The 22,507-nt window shown below is 39.0% G+C and overlaps 1 protein-coding gene across 1 annotated transcript in view; it reads right to left on the reverse strand.

Annotated features, from left to right (window-relative positions):
• The window catches only part of SLCO5A1 (solute carrier organic anion transporter family member 5A1), a 64,298-nt gene that overhangs the window by 15,603 nt on the left and 26,188 nt on the right, over positions 1–22,507 (reverse strand). Inside the window, exons 2-5 of the mRNA XM_065669384.1 lie at positions 18,746–18,878; positions 13,023–13,249; positions 5,591–5,755; positions 594–792 (exon numbers count right to left, since the gene is read on the reverse strand). Of these exons, the coding sequence (XP_065525456.1) occupies positions 594–792; positions 5,591–5,755; positions 13,023–13,249; positions 18,746–18,878 (724 nt within the window). The remainder of the gene's footprint in view (positions 1–593; positions 793–5,590; positions 5,756–13,022; positions 13,250–18,745; positions 18,879–22,507) is intronic.

Consider the following 22,507-nt stretch of genomic DNA (forward strand, 5'->3'; position numbering starts at 1 on the left):
CATTAGAGGCTTCCTCCTTCTCAATATAACTTTCAGGGTTCTGATTTAGTTGCTTTCTTGATGATGACCCAGCAAGTGCTGAGGGCATTCATAAAACTAGTAAGTGGTTCAGAAGCAGCTCACACCGCTAACATTGATAGCACATGCCCAAGTGTTTCCTCTCAAACAGGGAGTGTAGACCTAAGATGCTATTATGGTGATAATAAACAAACCTATTCAGAAATAATCTTTATAATCCCTTTAGTATTTGCACAATTTTCATGGTCAGAAAACATTTTGAAAGACCAGCTAAAGTCTGAGCACTCTATGGGACACTATTCCTTCTTTCCTGCAAAAACCACTGAAGCCCATTCTGCTGCATTTTCCCACCCCTCAAAAAGGTGAGTCATTACATAACCTTCACTATAAATCAGATGTAAAAAGAAAAGGACCACACACAGTAACAGTGTGTGCTTGTATCACGATACTCACCAAATTCTCATTTGAACAACGTGGATTCTTCAGTATATCAGCCATCAGCATTTTTATATTTCTTTATCATTTTTTTTATTGGAAAATGATGGGTTTGCCACAGATGATTCCAAGATACTTACCCAGTAGTGTAAGGTATATTTATTCCCCCTAGATTAATGCTTTCACATCCAACAATGAAGAGAGTTGAAAAGCACAGCAGAGATACACCACTGCAGATCATAGCCAACTTTGCAGACTCTCTTGCACCAAGTTTCAATTTTTTTATAATGTAGCCACCAAGGACAATACCAACACCAGCACTCGGAACAATAATCACACCTGCCAGGAAGAAATTCAAGCAACATTAAAACAGGACCTATAGAAATCGTATAAAACATAAATATTGGTTTCATTCCCTAATTAGATGACTGCAAATGCTGCACTAAGATCTCCATTGTCTAATTCTCTGTTAGCAAACTGAGTCAGACTTTTCAAACCTCTGGAGTGTTGTCAAAGAATTAATAAAAGCCTCCTTATAATATTACCAGCAGCCAAAGCGCTATAAGAGAACTATTGTACTGACAAGCAGAAACATTGCTTTGTGTTTATTTTAGAATGGGGAGAAGGGCTACATATTGCTTCAGTTTAAGTACTGAAAACTTGATGAAATCCAGATTTGGACACAAATCTTCTTCTCCCTACTCTCACAATTAATGCCAGTGAATCACAAGTGCTAACCTCAGGCCATACCCCAGAAGTCTGCCCACCTGGGAGTGCACACATGAGCCAGGCTGCTAATTCTGTCTTCTAAATACTTTACTTAAGCTTTCCTACATCAGCACCCTCATTCATCTTGGCACAGCCACATCGAGTATAAATTGATCAAACACAATTAGAGAAATTAAGATACCAGAATTAGTATTTGCATAAGTTTAAGACACAAAAGATGTGCCTATGAAATTCCTCTTGCTCTGCTGCTGTAGTTATAAGGTAGCAGTTCAGCAGCACATCACCAGTCCATCCTCATTTGTCAGGGCCTAAGGAGGCATTAAATCTGTGAATGTCTTGCACATCTTCACTTAGCTTAGCTTTTGCTTTTCACTGACATGTAAGAAGGTCTTTAAATTAGGTCTTTGCTAATAATGATGCATTCCCCGTAAGTATGGAATTTGAACAACTTTTGGCAGTTTCATCTACTTGGAAGGAGCTGTACTTTATAATCCAAACTTAAAGATGTTGATCTTCTTTTTAAAGAAGCCATCAGGACTATAATTTGCAAGTAACCTTAATATTATTGCAAAGTATTCTCATTCCCTGACAATTTGTCTAAAGTTGAAGGGGACATTATTTTCATAAAAATGTTGAGATCATGAAAATACAAATAAGAGGTAAAAATAGCTGCTGCTTTAATTATACTGCCATCACCAATGGCATTATAAAATAAAATGTCATTTCATGAGGAAGATACTTAATAATAACCCTCCACAGAATCAAAACCAGTCTTTCTCATAGAGCAGAAATTAGATGTTTAAGTCCTCCTAGGAGAATTAAATGATTTTCACAAAGTTCAAAGCTGTTATCTCCCTTGAGCTGTTATATCTCTCACATTCAATGACTGAATATGAACAAGGAAGAGAAATAATGCAAATCCTTTTACTTGCTCTGAGAATATTCTCTCTGGGTAAGAATTGTAACTCAGCCATCTGAGTCTACCAGGCATGCCCTGCTCTATGAAATCTGTGTCAGAGAAGCTGACATCCATACCAAAGGCAGACCAGGAACACTTGCAATGTCTTCTAAAACACCTCTGTTAGGTGAATCAAATACCATGGACCTAATCCATGGCTATATCAGTTATATGAACTAATGACCTAGGCCAAGGTAAGAGCTTATTGACAATAAATTAACCTCAGTGTTTTATTCTTTCTTCCACCTTATAGCTTGGGCTTGAGTGCTTAACCTCTTTTGGACCTGAATTTACATTTTCTTTCTTATTCTCTTGAAGGCATGGATATTGGAAAAGCCTTTCACTAGAACTGAGACTCTGTGTCTGTGTCTAGTACCTTGTAAAAACTGAGCATGTCAGTATTTTGCTAGGCATTAGGTTAGTGGTTCTTCTATTAGTGAGTTACCCTGCACTGCTGTTTTCATCCATCTTCTGCCACACCATGAAGATCAGAACATTAAACATGAGAAGAACACGAGCAAATTGCCCACCAAGGCTCGCTTTCGTTCAGGAAGATGGAAAGGTCGGATGAAAGCCTACACACAAGATGTATAAAGACCAATTCTCCATGCAAAGTAGGCATGGTGATGGAGCTCTCTCTCTGGGAGAAACTGGAAGGGCAAGAACAGATTTTGTTGTTTGTGGTGAAGGCCGTAAAGAGAGGCACTCATTCCCTTCCTGTCAGGAAGCCTGGCAGGTTCTTTTGCCCCAAGTACAAACTCTTCATCCTTATGCCCCTCTCTTTCCACAGAGAATGTGAAATCAGAAGTGATGTACTGTCAAAGGAATGCAGCACTTCCAGGCGAGTTTCCAGGGCAAAGCAAAGCATGTACATCTAATCAGGACACACATTCTTCTTTTGCAAAGGCATTTAGAGGAATAAAGCTTAAGATCCGATACTAAGCTGTTGCACTGAACTCTCCTTCATTTTATAATGACAGCTTGGCTTACAGGAATCGTGCGTGTGCTAAATACACTCCTGGATACAGTGCTCCAAGGCAATATCGGCTTTCAGTCAGCAATTTTCAAGCTTTGTCCTTTTTGCTGTTGTCAGGATACTGCAGCACTTGAGGTTTGCCACAGCAGCAAGAGATGATCTTAACAGCCACTAATAGTCTGGCAACAGAAAACTGCGATATCTGCTAAGCAGGCTACACTTCCAAAGGGAACATAATGGACATTTTCAAACTAATTCTGTCTGGGGTATATATTATACCTTTTCTAAAGCTAAAGGTAGATCCCATACATTTGTAACCATTTTAGCAGATGTTCCCAGAACAGTGCTCTATGACATACAGTGCGCAGTTCTTTCAATTACAAATTATTTGAATCATAATTCTCTCTTTCACATGTAAATCTGCTAACAAAGCACCTGAAATTTTAACCTGGATTTGTCTAAGATCTACCTGTACTCTATAAAGTCAGAGTTCTTTTTACATTTTTCTTGGACTTAAAGCCTGGAGGCTAAATGCCACCTTCTCTACACACAATAAACAAAACTCCAAGCAAGACAAGACTGGAGCACAAGCTGCACAAGTTCAAGACATAAAGTTTGGCTCATGGCATTTTTGCTGATGATTAATGCCAGGTTTGTTTAAAAAAACAGAAAGAAATTGAGACTTAATGAAAGAATTGCTGCTTACGAATTGAGATAGAAAATGACAAATAATAACTTCACATTACTCACATGAAGGGATTCAGCAAACACATGTACTCAGCTGGCAATGCACATACAAGTGTAGATGCAGTAATATAAATAACATGTTAAGTCCTCCTTTTATTAGCTAGAAGTTTGTAAACTGGACATGTCTTTAACTAATTAGCCAGTAGCTACAAAAAGAGTTTATAAAACTAGTTACAACTGTTGATTTTAATGCTAAGTTTAGGAGTTGGGGTTGTGGAAGCAGCGCTCACTTGTCCATATTGCACATCCAGCCTAAGCTATTCCGTCTTCTGCTTCTGGTTCATTACAATAGTCTTTATCAAGTAATTTATAATAGGGAAAACAACATAGCTTCACACTCTGGAAAGGGTCGCATCACTTTTTTCTCTTTTAATGTACTGGCTTGTTGAATATCTTGTCTAACAATAATGTTTTTGGTTTATCCTGAGAACAAAGCAACTTATGGAGTATCAAACCCATCAAGACTCATTACAGCACATGTGTAGCTACCCTAAACTTCTGATAGAATCAGGTTCCCATCAATCAATGTTTCCTCCCTATATGCAGTACACACGGATTTCATGCCCTGAAGAAAATCTCAACAAGCTCTCAAACAGAAGTCACTATATGGTGCTTTTTTGATGTTTCCCCTCTGCAGTCTAGAGAGACTCATATTTCTTCCAGCCACTGCAGATGACACATGATTCCCACGTGCGGTCTGTGCGCCTTCTCTCTTTCTTCTGCTACTTTTTGTCTTTTCCTTGACTGATGCCCCTGGGCAGCTTCACCCCATACTTAACCCCTGTTCCCACAACTCACTATTCATTCCACCACTCCTTCCACACAGAGTATCTGGAAACATGGAGGAGCAAAGAACTAACATGCTTTGCAATTAGCAGCTATTCTACGTGGGAAGTACTACGGAGAAGTCAAAAAGATGCTTACAAAGATAAGTGTCTTTGATGCCCCTAGGAGAGAGGGAAGATGGTCTACATGACATGGGCCCCAATTCTGCACAATATTTTGGCCCCTTTCCGTAGGGAAGTTCGCACCTTGCCCTCCCGCAGAGCAATACAAAGCTTAAAATTTGGTACTTTATAGCTCTGTTGGAAGCTGTGCTTGGCTGTACATTGCTGCTGCAGCAGCAGGGAAAGAACCACACCTGCAGAACAGGGGTCTCAGACCTAGAAACACAGGTGGGAAAGGATCTGTGGAGCTCTCTGGGCTAGACTGGATTGTTATGCACTCAGTGAGAAAAAGTAAATAAGGAGAAAACCACCAGTCTGGAGGGGAGAGATAACTGAAGGTTGGGACAGATAAATCTTAACTCGTCACTGGGGAAGAAAAAAAGATTAGGGCATTTTAAAGATCAAAGAGGAAGTAAAATTCGCAGAAAATAAGAACAGCCTTCAAAAATCTTCAAAAATCACAAATTGCCGTAATGCCTGTTGGGTCTCTAGCCTGTTTTTATTGCTTTTTCCCCTCCTTGAAGACCATTAGTGTATTAGAAAACGTCTGCCTAGGCTTATGTAAAAACCCCCAGCCCTTTAACAATATAAATGGGTTCACATTTTACTAAACACATATAACAAACATAAAAAATTGCCTGAATATCTAACAGAATACACAAAGCTGTACCCAATCACCTGTTCCAACAAGCATATTTTTGGTTCATTCCTACATTGATTCATTTCATTAGTTGAAGAAAACCAACCCTTGCAAGGTTATACTATGTGGCAATGCCTTACCAGTGTAGATGCTGGCATTGGAAGCTGGGATGCCAAACTGTGACTCGATGAACTTGGGAATGAAGGTAATAAAAGCTGTGACAATGGCACTCTCAGCTGTGTATGACAAACTCACAAAAAGGAATGTCATGTTGCTTAAGATCCTGACAGCTGCTCTTGGAAGTTCTATAAAATGACAAAAATTACAAACAAATGTTATCAATAACGAGCTAGAAACAAAAGTAAACTGAAATCAACTTCATTTTCTCTGAGATGGACTGGCAAGAATGGCTTGCTAGCATCTGGCTACATTTGCTAAGTGGAAGGGAGACTGCATATTTCAGGTTGCAGTCTTCACTGTCTGCTTTTACCCTATCTCACTGCATCGCCCCAGGGCTGTAGTCCTACTTTTCACGCAGGCAACTGAAGTCTGTTTTAACGAAACCATCTGAAGAAACAGGGTCTACATAGTAACACTCTAAAAGAAAAAAAAAAACAAAACAGCAATAAAATGTAGCAATTTTGGAGGTATTCTGATGTCTCAGTTTGAAATTCTCTCTGAGATAACATGTCACACTTGTGAACCAACGGCACTGAGTTTTGCACTCCACAGGAGGAAAACAGATCGCATACTCCCCGTCCTGTAACTCTGCTTCGAGGACCATGCTTGAAAACTGAGATAATAATATCAAAATTTTAAAAAAGAACAAAAATATTTTTAAGTAAATATTTTTCTATACAATTTAGAAGTATCTACTGTAAATGCAGACAAAGCATACTGAAAAATTATGTCAGTGATATCACTGAATCTCAACACAGCTTACACACAACTCATTTAATATTCTCAGAAGGGGTAAAACAATTAAAAATGAGAACACATCATTAACTTAAATTGAAGAAGTATTCACAGATGTTGCAATAATTCTCAAATTGAATATCAAAACCCCATGAAATTCGGCACTGTAGTTAAAAGAAACTCCTAAATAATTCTAAGTGAGTCTTGTAGTGATGTCAAATTATCATCACAGAATCACAGAATCCCAAGGGTTGGAAGGGACCTAAAAAGATCATCTAGTCCAACCCCCCTGCAAGAGCAGGGTAACCTACAGTACATCACACAGGAACTTGTCCAGGTGGGCCTTGAATATCTCCAGTGTAGGAGACTCCACAACCCCCCTGGGCAACCTGTTCCAGTGCTCTGTCACTCTTACAGTAAAGAAGTTCTTCCTGTCACAAGATGATATCTCTATTCAAGACAACTTTTTTCAGATTAGACAGTGTGATTTTAAACTTTTTTCTTTTTCCTTGAGCTTATACCAAGATCAGATCTTTTCTCTTCAAGTATTATATCTAACCTACTGTGGTTTGGGGTTTTTTATTTGCTTTTCACTTCGTACAAAAACTGAATGCTGCTTGAATCAAAGCCCATTGAATTCAATGACAACAGCACCCATTAGAAGTGTAACACGTTGAGTAAGAGCTCTGGAGTGAGAATTTCAATGATGTTAAAAGTTGTCAAGTCAAAAATCTGTCTTACTTTCTATATTGATTCCAGTAGGCTATATGTATTAAAGCAAACAGAATTTAGACTCTTATCATGTCAAAACTTGTCAGGCTGCAAATTAGCACATAAGTTGTCTTACTGCATTCAGTCTTAGCTTATGCCAGTTGTCAAAATTTATATTGAGTTCATTATGAGTACAGGGTTTATAATTTTAATGCAGTCAAATGCTCCCTTACTGCTCCCTATGAAGAAATGTATTAAATGTTAAATACAAAACTTGGAAATAAGTAATAAATAAATCATTAAGAAGTATTCATATATTAGAATCTTCATGGGTTTTACCGCCTACAGCTTTTTTTACAAATATATGCGTCTGCTTGCAGTAGAAGAACAGAAAGAAACAAGATAACAGGAGAATGAGACAATATAGTCAACATGAATATATGGAAACTGTAACACAACTGTATACCTTCAGAAACTACATTACAGTGGCAAGTGTAGATAAAATACTATCAGTAACTGTTGGCAAATATGCTGAATGTTTAAAATAGAGGTGCTCAAAATTCATCTCATTGTTCAAAAGGAAATGAAAGAGAGAGAGAAAAAAAAGAAAGATCTAAAATACCATCAGATGTCAGCCCTCAAATCTCACCAGCTTCAGCTTTGTGTCTATTTTGGGGTTGGGTTGGGTTAGCTGATGGGGACTTAGATGGGAAAAGAAATCAAAGGGTAACAGCCAAGACGCTCTAACCCAGCTTTTGCAAAGCCTCTCATGGGGCTACATGAAGTTTTAAACGGCTGCCACAGGGCTGCAGCAGGGCAGCTGTAGCAGGATTTCCACAGGGACAAGGTGCAGGATTGAGTGCTTCTCCCTCTCTAGCAGAAGCAAGAGCTTATGACCATACTGCTGCTGCTGCTGCAAGAAAGGAGTCAGGAAGCAGAAAGAGGGAATGCCAGGATTTAAACTGAGCTATTTGGTGGCAGCTGCTCACCAGTGCTGAAAATGTGGAATAAAATTAAGATAGTAACTTTCAGAAGACTGGGTATTAGAAAGAGAACTATAATTTCACTAGTATGATGAACTAAGTGCTCTTTGTAGAAATGAACTGGAAGTCCTTGGCCAAGGGGTAAATTAAAGACCTTTGCTAAATCCGTTACTTTACAGGGCATGGCCCTAATATCGTAATACCTGGGAAAGTTTAGCACTTCCTGGTAAAACTGAGCTTCAGGAAAATGTCTGGTTTAGTGTTTTTGATCTAAAGATACTGAAGAACTAATAAGGTAATGAACTGCAGAGTTAACAAACATTTTGCTCTGGTGTTTGGATGTAGAGCTGTACCTTCTGTTGACTCCTACTTGCATCTTATCTGAGCACTCAGTCTAAAGGTCATTATTAATTTCAAAACTAATTAGTATTTTGAAATTGGATTTCTACTGATAAATAGATAAAACTCAGTGTCTTAGAATAAGCACAAGTTCTCTTACACCCATGTGAAGGATTCTTCAGGGAACAGCTCTGCTGATCACTATCATTTTTGGTATGAAATGGAACAGCTTATTCGTGCATGCTGCACTAACAGACACCACCTGAAGCAGTTGAGACTTGAAGCTCTTTGTGATTTATACACAGCAACTGTCTGGCTATACATGGAAAAGTGCTGTATGGTAAGAAATTCTCCAGTAAAAAATAATTATTCAGAATCAGGTTTTCCCTGCTTTCCTCCTATGATTACAGTCAAATCCTGTGTGACAAAATCTGTATTACACTTCTGAATTCAGAAACCTGTAATAAAAAGGCGTTATAAGTGTCTCATATCTTTCAACCATACTAATTCTAGCAAAAAAACAAGAACACTAAAAACTTCAAGGATCTTTTGTACTACATAATCAATCATGGATTTAAAACATTCCAATGTCATATTATGTTTGTGTGACTAGACATAGGGCTAGGTTTTGATTTCAAGGCCACTATTAAACCTGCCAGGTTCTGATTTTTAGGTCTTAAAGAAACATCTCTTCTTTTTTTTGCAAGTGTGCACCAGAAACAAACCAATGAGAATTTGCAGTTTCCCTCGTTCTGTCATTTGAACAAACAAATCTCTATCAACTACATTCCTAAAACTGAAATGATCATTTAGTATGTCTGTAAACTTATTTACACTTCTGTGTAGTAATTCCAGTCTTAAAACATCCTTTCCTTTCCTTATTCCTTTCCTTTCCTTTTTCCTTTCCTTTCCTTTCCTTTCCTTTCCTTTCCTTTCCTTTCCTTTCCTTTCCTCCTTTCCTTTCCTTTCCTTTCCTTTCCTTTCCTTTCCTTTCCTTTCCTTTCCTTTCCTTTCCTTTCCTTTCCTTTCCTTTCCTTTCCTTTCCTTTCCTTTCCTTTCCTTTCCTTTCCTTTCCTTTCCTTTCCTTTCCTTCCCTTCCCTTCCCTTCCCTTCCCTTCCCATTTTCCTTTCCTTTCCTTTCCTTTCCTTTCCTTCCCTTCCCTTCCCTTCCCATTTTCCTTTCCTTTCCTTTCCTTTCCTTTTTCCTTTCCTTTCCTATGTAACTAAGAGTATATTAAAACCTGCCTTGATGGACTAGTTTGCCAGTCTACCAGCAATTTTCTTCCTTTCAGAGCCTTTGACAATATTCTTTCTCTAGTCAGAATACATTTTCTTTCATTCATGTGCTGGACCACTGCTTGATTCATGGTAACAGAAAAGCATGAGAAAAATCTGCAAGCAATAGAAATATTCATAAATACTGCTCTAAACAAAACTTTTGAAGCACTATAAACAGAATTCCAATAAAAAATGAAGTAATTCTGACTTCATCTTTTTTCATCATTTTACGTATTTTCTTTTATCCCTGTTCTTGTGCATCCAGCCCAAGGTGATGCAATGAATACAACCAAAGGACTAAACCATCCCAGTCTACAGCACTGTCCTCTTGTTGTCCATCACTTAAGCTCCTTGTAAGGGTGACACAGCTATTAGCTAAAGGACCTCCTTTCTGTTGATGCTCCAAGCCTGGACAATACTATCCATGTCTACAGCCTTTGAAGGAGGCTGCCTCTGCACCAAGGTCTCAGGGCTAGCTTCCGTTCTTTTGGAGTACAAAGCAGAGCCAAGATTTGAAACAGAATTTCTGGTTTGTTTATCAGAATGGAAATGAGCATTTTTTAGTCACACACGACTACTTCAAATAGATCCTGCATGGGGCTAATCACTGAATTCTAGAATAATATTTTCCCATGTATTTAATTTCATTATCTACAAACATACCATTTAAACAACTGCATTCAGCTTGATTCCTCAAGCATTTTAAGGACATGCCTTAAGTACCTGGATGGTGGCCAAATCGCTGAACAGCCCCTAATATCCCATCAAAAGTAAGGAGTTTCAGAGCAAGTTTGATCTGATTGTTACTTGATTTAGAGCAGCTTCTCCAGGCTCCAACTAACGCTGCTCATCACTGCATGGAGTCATGCCAGCCTTTTCTATTTCAAGCTCTTCAAGACAGCCTAAGAAAGGGTAAGGGGGGAGCAACTTGCTCAAGGTCAGTGTCACAGCAGGATCTCCAGCCCACAGACTGCTGAACTCCCTGACATTTAAAGTGCTCACCAGGAGCCCCGCACACAGACCACTGTCTTCTCCTCCTCTTCTGACTCAACTAATCTCCAGATACTACAGAAACTCCAGTCCAGATCCTTGGGAAAGCATTGCAGTGGGCTTACCCTACAGCCACCAGCCCCTTCAGGAGTTTCTTTTACCTTTGCTGATGCCCTGACAAGTGTTATTAACCTGTCTCTGTCCCTGACAGGGACTCAGTGGGAAGCGCATATGACAGCTGGTAGACACGAAAAGACAGACATATTTCATATTCCATGTTTAAGTAAAGGCTGTATATAAGGACAAAACTCAAAATATATATATATATATAAACAAACAAACAACCTACTACAAAATACTCAATACCCTTCACATTAGATGAGTACATTTTAGGTAACGTATACATGTGTCATACTTTTTTGATTCCTTTTCATTCATCTTGAGAACTAACCCATGTGAAATTAGGACAAGTGACAGCAGGCCATGAATCATTCTGCCAGGCTTCCCAGTAAGATGACACCATATCAGAAGATCAAAACAGTTTCTTCCCTGAGACTTCCCTTACTAAAGCTGCACGGATTTTCAGGGATGGCACTGACCTCTGTCATGACAGACTACAACATCACTGATACTTATTAATACAGAACAGAAGACATGACCTACTAAATCACCAGTCTCCCGGCTACTGCCTAAGTGAAATTTCTGTCCACCGTGCTATAAAAAGATGAAGCCCTGAAATTCAATGGGAAGTATAAAATGTACATTGCATCTCAGAATAAGCAATGCTAAATGACTTAAGACACATGCGATCCTTTTTTCTTTCTCATTATAAATGAAATTACCTCAACTGAGAAGCCTGAGGCATGATCTCATGCCAAAAAGCCCGCTTAAACTTGAAAAATAATTAAATGATAGTGCATTCTTGCTGCAGGCCCCCTTTGCTAGGGTAAATGACACCTAATGGGAAAGCTGTTATCAGCTTACAGCAAAATACTTTTGTCTGCGTTATCTCGACTCGTTTAATATCTTTCTGACATGTGGAATATAAGGCTGCTTCACTGGTGAAGTGTTTCCTCTAGAGAAAATGAAGTTTCATGTATGAAAAGCTCTAACTTGGTAGATCCTTTAATATATTAGTATAGGATTTTGTTGAAGGTACGGTACACATTTAGGCAGTTACATATCAAAGAAAGATCTAAAATGAGACATACAGAAGTTTTAATTTCTGTGAAAAAAAAAAAAAAGTACTGGGAAACGTTCTCCTAAAAGAATACTTGTTTTCTGTGTATCTATTGTGCCTATAGTGACACAACACGACCTGGAAGGTGAAACTATGTACAGAAACAGAGAACTAGCACCAGCAAACTCATTCAGATGCAGAATACCTGTATGTTTTCCATCTACAGTCATCTACCAATGACTATATCCTGGACTGATAACCAATGAAAAAGATACACTAGTGTTCATGTCATCAAAGAAACACTTGAAGTTTTGAGTTTAAATTACATCTAGTGGTACAAAGGACATTTCATGGTTTTTCTTAGTCCCATTGCATTCATCTGGCTACCACAAAATGGCACAACCAGCATTTGTATCATGGAATCCAGGGAGGACACAACAGCATTAAGGCACGTTCATTCTTGTCCTGTGCTGTTCAATATTATGACACTGTTAAGCCTATATTGTCAACTCCAAATGTATATGCCTCACAGTAATTAACTTTTAACAACACTACCCTTCCTCCTGCAGCATTTTATTAATTTTTAATACTTTCTGTTAGATTTTACATTAATGGTTTACTTCTTGAGTAAAATAAAAATCTCTATTACTTGTCAGTCTTTTAGTCTCTTCATGTTTCAGAATTTGCACAGGTTTCATCTGTCATAGCCTTCTGCAAATAAATAGCTTGCAGTGCAAAATAGCCAGGAAAGCTGTATGAAACAAATAATCTTTCTTAATTAGCTTACCCAAATATGTGAATGCAATCGAACTCACATACTAGAGTTCTTTTCACTTGTTTCACTTTATTCTGTGAAGGGCAACTTAAAGGAAGTATGACAGTTACAAACTGTAAGGTGCATAATTATGTCTAGTAATAGAGGTCCTATACCTAGAGGAAATAGGCTACTTGTTTGTTACAGGTGCACACTAAACATTTCAATAATTTAAGTAAATGGATGTCTTACACTCATCACTGCATTTTGTAATTTTAGATGATGACCACCTATTAAAACCTCGATAGCAAAACATGCTATTAAATACAGAACGTTAACTCTGCCTTCAGTTACACTTGTATAATTCTAGATAACCTTGTATATAAAATGTAAAGTATTTAAAAATTAAAAGCAAACTTCACCTTTAACATTCTCTCCAAATCCCATAGAGGCAGGAACTGCACTGTCTGCTTGTATTTTACTATTTGTTTTCTCTTTCATCACTTCATCATCACTTGAAACATCATCAGAGTTCATCTTCTTTTTCTTTTTCCTTTTTTTATGTCGAGGAGGGAGTTTTTTCGGAAAGGTAAACATGGGAAATATCACAAGGAGCATTGCAATGGCACAAAGGAGAAATCCACTCCACCTAATGCCAGGAGACAGGAACAGAAACGAAAGCTAATGCATTACAAGAAATGAAAAAAAAACCAAAGTGATTCTTATAGGCTGTACTGGCTGGAAAGACATATTCGCGAAATATGGAACATTGACATTAAGAGTAAAGGATTGGAGTGGGTGAGAGCCTTCATTGCACTAAAACCCTTAATTAGAAGATGTTTCTGTTGGCATGTCTACTCATAAAGGTATTCATCCAGAACCTACCAAATGTTATGAAACAGTGTCAGCTTTGAGTTCCCCTAATTTTTCACTTTTGGAAATTATACAGTAATACCAAGTGCTGAAGTAGATACTTGCTTTTACTTTCCCTTTCTAGGGTAATTTCCAGTAAAGTGATACTGTATTATCTAGAGAATATAGAATTCTAGAGTTATAGAATCATAGAATGCTTTGAGTTGGAAGGGACCTTAAAGATCATCTAGTTCCAACCATGCTGCCATGGGCAGGGACACCTTCCACTAAACCAGGTTGCTCAATGCCCCATCCAACCTGGCCTTGAACACTTCCAAGGATGGGGCAGCCACAGCTTCTCTGGGCAGCCTGTTCCAGAGTCTCAACACCCTCACAGTAAAGAACTTATTCCTAATATCTAATCTAAATCTCCCCTCCGTCAGTTTAATCATTCTCCCTTGTCCAATCACTACATGCCCTTACAAAAAGTCCCTCTCCACATTTCCTGTTAGACCCCATTACGCACTGGAAGGCTTCTGTAATGTCTCTCCAGAGCCTTCTCCTCTCCAGGCTGAATAAGGTCAACTCTCTCAGCCTGTCTCCATAGGAGAGGTGCTCCAGTCCTTGGATCATCTTCCTGGCCCTCCTCTGGACTCGCTCCAACGTGTCCACATCCTTCTTCTTTTGAAGAGCAGAACTGGGTGGCAGGATCACCTTCTTCGACCTGCTGGTCATGCTCCTTTTGATGCAGACCAGGATACGGTTGACCTTCTGGGCTGCGAGTGCACACTGAAGCCGGCTCATGTTAAGTTTCTCATCAACCAGCACACCCAAGTCCTTCTCCACAGGGCCGTTCTGAATCACTTCTCTGCCCAACCTGTAGCTGTGCCTGGGATTGCCCCAACCCAGGTGTAGGACCTTGCACTTGGCAGGCTTAAACTTCATAAGGTTGGCATCAGCCCACCTCACAAGCGTGTCAAGGTCCCTCTGGATGGCATCCCTCCCCTCCAGTGTACCAACCAGACCACACAGCTTGGTGTCATCAGCAACTTGCTGAGGGCACACTCAATCCCACTGTCCATGTCACTGGCAAAGATGTTGAACAAGACTGGTCCCAACACTGACCCCTGGGGGACACCACTCATTACTGGTCTCCAGTTAGACACTGAGCTGTTAACTGCAACTCCCTGCATGCGGCCATTCAGCCAATTCTTTATCCACCGAATGGTTCATCCATCAAATTGATGTCTTTCCAGTTTAGAGACAAGGATGTCATGTGGGACAGTGTCAAATGCTTTGCAAAAATCCAGGTAGACATCATCAACTGCTTTGTCCCTATCCATCAGTTCTGTAGCTCCATGATAGGCCACCAAATTGGTCAGGTATGATTTGCCCTTAGTGAAGCCATGTTGGCTGCCACCAACCACCTCATTGTTTTTCATGTGCTCTAGCATCGTTTCCAGGAGAATCTGCTCCATGAAATTCATATGCATGTGTAATGGTTTGTGTGGTAAACAGCAAAAATAAATGCAAAGAGAAACACCAAATAAACAGCCATGTGTATTGCCAGTTTTGTTAGAAATATTGCAGGGGAAGCTTCTGCAAGGCAAATCTAAGTGACTGAAAGTTTTGACTAGTTTTGATATTATGTAAACAGAAAATCCTCCATTCATTTTAGCTGATAACATACATGGATTAGAAAGCAGACTTTTAGGAGGATTATTCAGCACTATCAGACAGGGAATAAATCACTAAACTGTATAAAAATGAACTAACATCCCTTTTAGGATCTCAAAGTCAGAAGCTGAAATGGCACTGATCAAAGAAACAAACTGTGGCAATAATACACAGAAATCTGAAACCACCCACTCAGGAGGAAACAGCAAAGGAGACGGGGCTGATATAGCACAAGATGAAATTTAAAACCACAGGGACTGTTATGGTAGCATACCAAGTGCTGGAGATGTCACAAATGCAGCACTGGATGAAATTACCTGTGCTGTCTACACTTCACATATTCCTTCACATATTAAAGAATTAGAAAACAGACAAAAGACATTATCAAAAATAATATGACCTTTGAAGGTCCCTTCCAACCCAAACTATTCTATAATTCTGTAATAAGGACACCTACAACAGGAAATGAGAGGTCAGAACAGGATCTGTATTAATAAAAAGCCCCTGATTTTCTGTCTTCTAGAGTTAAAGAAAATATGCAGGAGAATACCTCAAAGGCATATGCACAAGCCCTAGGACCTCAAATAAAAGCAATTAAAGCTAAGCAAGGACTGGATAGTGCTGGAGGAATTCCTTTAAACTTCTTGTGTGGAATGCTGATGAAAGACTATATGGGAAGATCCAAGTATTAAACAGATTCAGAACCAGGCAAACACTCAGAGAAGTGTCAGCAAAAGAAAATTTGATTCAAAGCAGCTGACAGACTGCCAAGGGCTACTTCACAACTAATGAGGTCCCTATATAGCATATTAACAATTCTCAAAGACAACTTACACTTGGCCTTGTGATGGATGATTTCTAACAGATATCCCTACAGTTACCACATTTGAATAAAAGTGATTTTAAACATTTGATGGGCTGGCACAGATGGCTGGAATGTAAAAGCCCAGAGCACCTACAGGAAGCCCCGGTGTGTAAAACCCAGGAGCACAAGTTCTCTGAAAATCAGGGAAGACTCAGATCAGAAATAACCCTGAGAAATAACTACTTACTTTGTTTATCAAGTTTCACAAAAGATAAACCAAGTTAACTACCCTGCATACATGCAATATACTTCTGACAAAGGAACAACTTAAGTAAAAAACAGGTTTTACTGCAATTTTTGTTGCCATATATCATAGTTACTGTACTCACTATTTTGTCTGGCATCATTACCTGATTTAATAATACGGTGGGGTTTTTTTACTGGGTCCCTGCAATAAGTTACATTAGAAACCTTACAGCTATAATAAAGAAAAGATGGTAACAAAAGACACTAATTCACTTCATAGGAGACAAGGCTGAGAAATCTCAATACAACTGCCCATTAACCTATCTCAACTGCACCCTACTTTTTAAAAGTGTGTCATCTGAAGTGAGTGCGAGGCTACTCTTATATTTCAAATTGTTAGATTACATAAATAAAAGTAGAAAATGCCATGGTCTCTGAAAATAGATTTTAGTGGAAATCTATTTACCACTGAAAAATAGGAAAGTCTATACTTCCAGAGTTCTCTGCAACCAGGCAGTGAGTGGTTAAGGACAAAAGATCAATCCTTACACCATGATGGTCTTTGTTTTAATGGGTAGGCAAAGCTTCAGAAACAGAAAAGAGAATGAGGTGCAGATGGTATGAACACCACCAAACTTTTATGAGAGGCCACCACAGACTGTGAAACAAATTGCCAGAGATCTGAGCAGGGGACAGTCTTCAGAAATTTAAGAATAAAAATAGAGATAGCCAAAATTAAGACAGTAATACAAGCACCTGGAACACCCTTCAGGGAAAGCTAGACTCTATAATCAACATGATGGAAAAAGGAAACTTCGAATGGCTTTTACTTGTCTATGCTGGTTAGGATATAATTTGCCTGCTGAAAGGCTATGACAGCTGATTTCATGCCCTTGCTTCAGTCATATTTCCATCACTTCTGCTGGCACCCCCATGCGAAGTTAAAATCACCAACACATTTGTTCAGGTGACATTAAACCTTGGAGATATATAAAATGTATTTAGCAATTTCGCATAAAATCTGAATGCACAAATTAGGCTCTTTTCCCTATTTTCCTTGCAAGGCCTTGCATAGTAGATGTTTTGTAAGCCTGCCTAGAGAAGCGGTTGCAATAGGTGACTTCTCACCATTTTTGCCATGGAGCTCAGCAGTTACAGTATTTCCACAGGATGCTGGGGATCCATCCCTGGCACTGGCCATGCCACTCACTGCTTTTGATGAAGTGTAGTTAAACTTGTAATTCATGAGCAAGGACAGGCATATTTTTTGTCCCATCTCTCTTACACATTTGACTATGACACCATTGGATGTTTATCAAAGCTAGCTTTAAACAACCAGTATTGGCCATCCACAAAGCCTGGTGCAAACGGCCCAAGAAGCATCAAACTGATGTGTCCACGCTGCTTTAGTTACTTTACCTTCACCAGAGCTGTTTAAGCTGTTAACTCACACAGGTATGCCCAGATGATAAGGCAGTTGTATCAGTGGTTGCATTATAGATAAAGTCAAAGCTTAACCCACATTTGTTTAGACTCAGTGATTTCAATTAACAAATATATTTATGGGTCTGTTCACAGTTTCTGTTGAAAAGTAATGCTCTTTGACTAAGACAAATAAAGCAGGACTAAATCTTCAAAAGTTTATTATGAACACTACAAAGAGAGAATTTTTCACATCAAACTGTCAGGAGACATCACTGCAGGATAAACAGAAATGGAGATGATCTGACTGCAATGGCTCAGTGACAAACACTAATTCAGTGTACAAGAATGAATGCTACACTCCACAACTACAAACCGAAAGTCTCCTTCAGGGAAAATGAACTTAAGTGTTTCCTGGGCTTCCATGAACACTTCTAGGCAGATTTATGAATTATCTGAGAAAAGACAGTTAAAGCCTCCTTAAGATGTGCTTCTTCAAAGAAACATTTACAAGGAGGCATATCTCAAAGACTGCCTGAAGATATCAGTCAACAACTATAGCTGTCACATCTCAGTGCTGCTTGAAGCATACTATTTACTAGAAAGTAATGTGACGGTTTACATCATCTGCTGCCTAAACACAAGATATCACCTTGAGAAGCAAGACTGGAAAGGCCATGTTCTGATGCCATCCTATCTCCTTCTTCTGTACCAGGGTAAATTAAGTCTAGTGTTTCCCATCCAGGCAGCAGAGATCAGCGTTACATGCTGTCTGCTATGGAATATCAAATAAGGGATTAATCCATCTTCCAGCAGGAAGGGCTCAGCCCTGGTCAGCTGTGATCCCTGATGGCCTCCTGCAATACCAATATCCTGTCCTGCCATCAGTCAGCCCTCACAGTGGTCAGAGGCAGTCCAGAAGCAGCTAGAAGCAGAAGATTTTCCATGCAATGTGCCTATGAGCTTCTGTGGCAAGCATTTCCTCTCTGTCAGAGACTAGTTTGTAGTAACCAACAGAAGCCTCCTCTTCCTGGGCCTCCTTCTACAGCCTTAAACAAGCCCTCAAGGGATATGTTTTCCCAACCTGTCTCACTTCCCTCCTGGCCATTTAGAGATTAGTTTTGAAAAATGCTTGATCCTTACCAGTTTCCAATGAATCTTGGGTCACTCTGGTCAATATAAACGGTTGTCCTAGGATCAACATAGAAACCAATAAGAAGTCCTCCTAGCAAGTATCCAGCTGCAGGACCAAGTGCTCCCATTACGTACATGATGGCTGAGGAAATAAAAGATCAGGGTCGTACATCAGTAAAATGAATGTTTCATTGGTAATTTACACATAAAATCCAAAAGTAAAAGATGCTTCTTAAAACAGGAAGCTTTGTACGCTAAAAACAGCCTTCAAAGATAACAACTTTTGCGTAAGTAGCATATTGACTAGAAATTTTTATGTGTATTTTCAGTCAAATTACGGATTGAAGTATATACTTTGGCATTTTGGAGGGAAAGCACACTTGACTTCAGCATTTCTCATATTTGATAACATTTCCTTTGAATCAAAACAAAACTTAATACATACATAGAAAAAAACATAATTAATGGTAAGCAAACAGAAAAGCAAAGGATAAAAACTGTGTAAGACACCAAAGAACAAAGTACAACAAACCATCTTAGTTACTGGGTTTAAAAGAACAATCCAAATTATAAAATCAAATATTCTTATTTCAGAGATCGACAGAATTACGATTTTACTTATGTAGCCACAGATTTATCACTGTTTCACATACTGATACCACACGACCATATATACTGTATTTCCTGAAAGACGTCTGCCTTATTTAGAATATCTGATCTTTTAGATTTAAAATCTTACTGCTATTTTAAAAGAGATGTCCTAATTTAAAAGGCAAGTAAAATGAGGCAGGGAGACTACATCTCAGAATGGGGGCAGGACACAGCTGTACCTGGGATACAGGAAACCTTTCTGCATCTCCCAGTAGAGGCATAGTTGTGAGACACCAGCAGGAGCAGCTAAAAACATCTGGTCTGTTTGCTGACAAGAACTGATTGCTGAGAATTAGGAATCCCACTCTAAATTCCAGGTTTTGAAAGGCAGATAATTTTAAGGCTGTTGTCACTAGCCTTGCCCTTAAGCCTTGCCAGTTCTGCTCCTTTCCTCTTCTACGTCTGTAAATCCCAAATCAATTTTTTACCTAAGCCAAGGTCGGTTATCACAACTTTAAATTCAGACGCCTTTTACAAGATCCATATGATCCTGACCACAAAATCATGACCACAGCCATTTTGCAAAGACTGTTGTATTGTAAGGAACCAGTTGTATCAGCTGAATGTTCACAAGTTCACAATCCTGATAGGATTCACCCCAGAGTACTGAAAGAGATAGCAGATGGTATGACAGGAACCCTCTTGATCATCTACCAAAGGTCTTGGGAGTCTGGGGAGGTTCCTGATGACTGGAAGCTACCCAATGTTATTCCGATCTACAGAAAGGGCAACGAAGGGAAAGTCTTCACCACAAAATCTCTTTATTTCCACATGGTTTCTGTGGACCAGTCATCCTCCACGGTAGTATGCAGCCTCCATCCTTTTTGGTCCAAACGTCAATCAGACATGCTGCACCCTGGACTGCAGCAGCTGAGAAAGCATAACTGAGTTGCTAGAGCTTAGGTTTCTGCATTACCAGTTATAGTAAATTATATCTCACAAAATAAGCAAAATGAAATCACTAAATTTGCATGATTAAATGAAAAGAACTAATACATTTTCATCTTACATTTTGAAATAAGAGAAAGAAGAAAAAGGATATCCTCATGAGTAAAAAGGGGCTGCTATCTGAGAGCTGTATTGCAAAAGGAACAAAATCACAAAAGCTGCCACAAAAAGTAAACTGCCTATAGCAAAAAATGCTTCCAGACTACAGAACAATTAAACACACTTACTACTTTTAAGTTAGTCCTTCTTAAACACACTTTCAGTTTTCATGAAACTGCAATTTCAAATAATTGGATTTTGCTGAAGTCCTTTTTGTAGAATGGTTTCCAGAACCATGTTCACTATTTAAATTTGTTCCAGCCATGTTCCCTTCTGGACTGATTGTAAACAATTTCTGTATGCCTCAAATGTTTCATCAGGCATTGTAACACTGCTCCTTCGCAGTAAGTGGTTAGTAAACCCCACAGTAACTTTACTTGCAAAATCCACATCCATAAGGATGGGAAAAAGGAAAAAAAAAAAAAAAACCAAACAACTTCTATCCACTATAATAAATTTTGTTTTACAAATGTTTGCTTGGAAGATTGATTCAAACAACTACAGCAAATTCAGAGCTCCAAAGTTTGCAGAGGAAACACAAAGAGAGTAAAAGAGTGACCTAATCCATTCATTTCAGTATTCAGAAAAAATACTTGTGCTGCATTTATTCAGCTTCAATTCCACCACTGAAACAGGCAAAATGCAGCAACTGCTTAGGTTTAGAAGGACTACCCACTGTATTTTGTACACCTAGCAACGTAACTTCAGAGGGTTTCCTTCATAAGCAGAAATACTGTACAGTAAATATAAAACAGTGTTCACCGTGCTCCATTAGACAGGGGAGTGCTGTTGACAATTTCAATAGCATTTTAAAATTACTATATGCTGTTCAGGCTTCAAGGGATTTTGTAATATAACTAACAGACAACATGTAACTTTCTGGATCTTTCAGAAAACAGAGAGCCCCCATGTGCCTGGTCCAGGGCAGGATAAAACCTGTGAGCAGATTAGTTCCACAGTTGAAATTTTAAGACACTTTACAGCATCTTCCTCAGCACATAGTACTGGCCACTATCAGAACCCAGACAATGAGGGTAATAAACTGATTTGGACTTCTAAATAGGACTAAAGATAGATATGTCAAAATTATGTACTTGAAAAATCGGCCCCAAACCTCCAAACCTTGCTGGAAATGAAGAGAGAACCATCTCCAAGAGTCACTCTGGCAGGCTGCTCTAGACTCCTGAACCCTTGAAATTCTGGTCACAGACCTCACAGCTATGCACCCCAATGTCTAGGAATAAAGAGGTTCCTGATTCCCAAACAGGCTACCAAGATTACTGGATAATACAGGAAAAAAAAAACTATATGGAAAGGTTCAATCAGGGCATCATTAAAACTGAACCCACTTCACAAATGAAAAATTCTATGGAGAGCTGTTGCATAAATTTTCCACTCTGGTCACTAGGAGGTCTCCAGCTTCTGGATGAAAAAAGTTCTGAAACATGTAGATAATGTAGGAGCACCTTCGTTTCAGCCCCCTACCTGCCATTTCAGATAGCTCTTTTTGGTCCCGTCTCTTTGGGCCACGATCTACGATCTTGATCTAGGGAGTTGCACTGACTCAACAGCTGACAGGTTTCAACAACAAAACAAATATTTTTATCAGGGACATATAGCTGGAATATTGTAATGCAGAGGCAGGCCACACAGTATCTAGATGCTTTCTTAAAATGCACTTAAGGAAATCCAGGATTTGTCTTTTAACCTCTCAGCCATAACCTTGACTGGTGCTTAGATTTGCAAGTTGCCTTCAAATTTCTTAAGTCATAAAAAAGTATGCTATAAAATAGCATCAATATCCCCCTTCCCATGATAAAATAGAAATTATGTATACGCTACATATTCTAGCTATACTCCAAAGAATAAGTCATCTTCAAAAGGTTGAATGAAGAAACTATTGTTAACATAGACATATGGGCTACAACATGCATCTGATTCTCTTCTGATTAGTCTTAATTGAAATGAAAAAATATACCCCTCAGAGTTACTGCATCAGCCATGCATGTTTAAGGCTGGCAAGTCACCACGTACACTTCTCTAGGAAAGAATACCTACAGATCACCCACTTCT

Source organism: Lathamus discolor, chromosome 2 (genome assembly GCF_037157495.1).
Source record: "Lathamus discolor isolate bLatDis1 chromosome 2, bLatDis1.hap1, whole genome shotgun sequence".
NCBI classification, from domain to species: domain Eukaryota; kingdom Metazoa; phylum Chordata; class Aves; order Psittaciformes; family Psittacidae; genus Lathamus; species Lathamus discolor.